Source organism: Verticillium alfalfae, genomic scaffold, assembly GCF_000150825.1.
Source record: "Verticillium alfalfae VaMs.102 supercont1.18 genomic scaffold, whole genome shotgun sequence".
Classification (NCBI taxonomy): Eukaryota; Fungi; Ascomycota; class Sordariomycetes; order Glomerellales; family Plectosphaerellaceae; genus Verticillium; species Verticillium alfalfae.
Genome location: NW_003315021.1, coordinates 142,659 through 146,357, shown reverse-complemented (window position 1 = coordinate 146,357; position 3,699 = coordinate 142,659). Strand labels below are relative to the sequence as shown.

The 3,699-nt window shown below is 59.4% G+C and overlaps 2 protein-coding genes across 2 annotated transcripts in view; one reads left to right on the top strand and one right to left on the bottom strand.

Annotated features, from left to right (window-relative positions):
- Positions 1-1,817: 1,817 nt before the first annotated feature.
- On the top strand, positions 1,818-2,817 carry VDBG_10040 (conserved hypothetical protein; the record flags this gene model as incomplete). The annotated part of the gene is made up of 2 exons (XM_002999700.1): positions 1,818-2,346; positions 2,405-2,817. The coding sequence occupies 2 exons, from the start codon at positions 1,818-1,820 to the stop codon at positions 2,815-2,817; spliced, it is 942 nt and encodes a 313-aa protein (XP_002999746.1).
- Positions 2,818-3,558: 741 nt separating this feature from the next.
- Positions 3,559-3,699, bottom strand: part of VDBG_10039 (conserved hypothetical protein) — a gene marked incomplete at both ends in the record, with an annotated part of 1,827 nt that continues 1,686 nt past the window's right edge. The window contains one exon of the mRNA XM_002999699.1: positions 3,559-3,614. Coding sequence (XP_002999745.1) covers positions 3,559-3,614 — 56 coding nt within the window. The remainder of the gene's footprint in view (positions 3,615-3,699) is intronic.

Genomic DNA, 3,699 nt, shown 5'->3' with positions numbered 1-3,699 from the left:
AATGCCGAAGAAGAAGCCAAGGGAGCAAAGGCGCGTAGATGGCGAAGATGAGTCTTGCGGGGGCCGGGGCGTAGTCTTGCCGAGCAGCATGATGCGGCGGGCAGAAAGGCGGCGCAACCGAGGCCCTGCAGGGCGCGGCAGACGATGAGCATGATGTAGTTTTGGCTGAAGCCGGCGACGAGGCACCAGAGGAGCATCCAGGCGAGCCCGGCGTTGAAGACGAGGTAGCCTCCGTACATGTCGCCGAGGCGGCCAAAGGGCAGCAGAAAGGCGCCGGTGATGAGGGAGAAGACGCTCGAGGGCCAGGTCTGGGATGCCTTGGGGATGTCGAGCTCGACGGCGAGCGGTGGCAGGATGATGTGGAAGCCCGAGATGAAGAACTCGGACATGAGCATGGAGCCGAGCAGGGCGAAACAGAAGCCCAGCTCGGACCAGAGGTTGTGGAAGGCGGCAGGGCGCTGGCGGCCGAGTGTCTCGTAGTCGATGACATGGGCACCGGCGGTCGCTTCGGGATCGGCACCGGGGGCAGTCCGGACTGTCTGAGACCTGGATCGGGATCGGGTCCGTGATGGAGACGGCGATGGCGAGCGGGGTCTCGACGAGCAGTGTTGCAACGACGGCATGGTGGTGTGTCGGATTGTTGCCGAGAGGGTGTGGCGGTGGGCGAGTACACAGGCTGTGATCAAGGTCCACGGCCAAGATGGGCCAAGGTGAGCCGAATGGGTATATAATTAGTCAAGAGGAGTTGGCTGTGGGTAAGGACCAAGACGGCCAAGAACTGGCTGGCAGATCGCAGGATAAATAGCAAGCGATTTGGATCAGAAAAATATGTCGAGATGAAGATTGGTCATGCGAGAGGACCATGGATTCAGGGCATTGGGATGAGCGAGGAGGGGAGGGGAGGGGAGGAGAGAAGCAAGAAGGAAGCATGACAGAGAAAGGGCGACATCACGAAGCAGCTGCAACACATGCAAAGGACTGCCTATTTCGGGTTAAAACGTATTAGAAATGTGTCATTTGGGTGCTTTACTCAGCAGCTTCTTTAGCAGGGTGACAAAATCCCGGCAGATGGAAACGGGCAGTCATACTTCAGTATTCCTACCTAGGCATGGACACGAATGGACCCTTTGCACCTACCTCACGTCAATGTCAGAAATCAAGAGGCAAGAGAGAAAAAGGCTATGACGCGCTTGCCAAAGCCAAGTTTGCACCTGGAGCCAATGACCGAACGTCGAATTATGACATAAGCAAAACCCGAGAACGGTTGGCAGGCACACTGTAAGCACACTAGCGGCCTCGCCTGCACGTCTTGCCTCTTGACTACCTCATCCGGACTAGTCAACTGTCCGTCCTGGGCAAGAGACGGTGGGGGCTGTCGGCTCCGGTCCCGCTACGAGGACCCCTCGTGCCTGCGCCGACCTGTCCGAGTCAAACCAAGGGAAGGAGAGCTGGAGAGGCGGAGAGACATCACGTCGTTTTTTCCTTCCGAGCGGCGCATGTCCATCCAACGTCGTCGTCGTTCCAGACGCACACACACACACACACACATACACACACGCACACACACCCTGGACTGCACTTCTCCCCCTACATACGCAAACAACCATGCCCGCCTGGATGCCCCGTTGCATCTCTCCGTCGACCCATTCCCGGTCCATCTCTCCGTCCACCCATCCCAGGCCCTGCTCTGTGCGGCGACCCACCCAGGCGTGAGCTCGCCTTGCGTGACACACGTCTTTCTCCTGACAACCTTGTCTCGTCTGGCCCTGTCGTCTCTCTTGTCTTGGCCGAAAAGGGAACCCCGAAGCAGCTGCGGCATGGCCAACGCAGATCTCCTCCAGCAGGCCCCGACCAAGGCCTGCCACAACTGCCGCCGCCGCCGCCTCCGCTGCGACCGCTCCTATCCCAGCTGCCACAAGTGCACAACTGCCGGCCACGAGTGTCTGGGCTACGGCAAGCTCTACAAATGGGCCGACGGTGTCGCCAGCCGAGGCAAGCTCGCCGGCAAGTCCTCGGCCGCCTGTCTCCTGTCGTCTTCCTCTTCGCCTTCGTCTTCGGCGGCGCCTTATCGGGCCTCCTCATCCGCCACTGCTCTTCCTGTGAACAGCAGCAGCGCACTCCGTCATGCGAGCAGGGGAGGTGCAGCAGTCCGGAGTCACGTCGTCCCGGGCCCCTCTGCATCCCATGACGGCCCCGAACCTGACCACGTTGTTGACAGGCAGCTGTGCCGCCGGTCGCCGCCCGCGACACCAGGCCATGCGCACGGCGTGCCCGCGACGCCGTGGGTGCTCGTCGACCCCATATTCCAAGACATCGATCAGCCCTACCGCTACTACCTGTCCTACTGTGAGAGCCAAGGCCCCATCTCGTAATACACCCGTGCCTCTTAGTTAACGCTGTACAGTCACGACCCGGCTCGTCAAGGATCTCGTCTCCCACGACCTGCCAGACCGCAACCCCTTCCGCAGCCTCATCCCCTTAACTCAAGGAAACCCTCTACTCCAGCATGTCATCGTCGCCGCCTCTGCTGCTCATCTCTCCAACCTCACCAAGCCCTCGATGGCTGCGATAGCTGCCCACGATGCCAGTGGCATGATCATCCATCGCAGCGAGGAAGCCTCCCGTCGCGCCCTCATGGACTCGCTCATCGCCAAGGCAAAAGGCTCTGCCGCCTTCTCAACGAGGCTCTCCCAGAACATGGACATATGGGCAGCGACGTCATCCTCGCCGCCGTTCTGTTCTTCATCAACGTCGAGCTCATCGAGTCGGGCAAGCACGGCTGGAAGGCCCATCTCGAGGGCGCCGGCCGCATCATGACCTTTCTGCCGCCCGCCGAGTCCTCCACAGAGTTCTTGAGAGACTACATACTGTCTGATTGTTTCATGTGAGTTTCTCTTTATTTTATTTTTTTATTTCTTTTTGGCCCACGTCATCCAAAGACCAGTGCTCACATGCGCGCACCTCGAAGCTACTACATTCTCGCATCAGCATTCATGCCCAACACCTCAGCCACGGCCGATGCCTCCTATTTTCAGTCGGTCGAGGCCAGATCCATTCTGCAGCGTGCCACGGCCAACAGCTATCTCTGCTGTCCGCCCGAGATCCTCGAGATCCTCCTTGCCGCCGCACAGCTGTCCAACGCAAACACGGACGACGAAGTATCCGCCACCTTTGTTACCGAAACCGGTGTCCAGTTACTGGCCCGCGCTCAGAGCTTCGACATTTGTGCCTGGGCCAACGATGTCCTGACTGTGACCTACCTTGCTCACATTCCCATCGAGAGCCGCATCCATGCCGGCTCGGCCCACGCCATGGCGGCCTGCCTCTACCTCTTGCAGGCAATCCCCGTCGTGAGACATCATTTACCCGCCAATACGCAGGAACTCTTCGAGCGAGAGCTGATGCATCATCTCTCGAGCATCCCCGACGACGACCCCAATTTCAAAGCCACCACGTTCCCAACCTTTTATTGCCGGCGCCGAGACGAGGGACCCTATAAAGCAGGCCTGGGTCATGGATCGTTGCAGCGTCTGCTGCGGAACACGCCATGGGTTTCATCTACACAGCCATGGAGGCGTTGCCGCAGATTTGGAGCCTGGGCCGACGACAACTCCCTGGGGTGGTGCAGACGTTGAAGGACCCAAAGATGAACTTTTGATCGTATGAGCGGCACCATATATGCGGGGACGACCGTCTTTC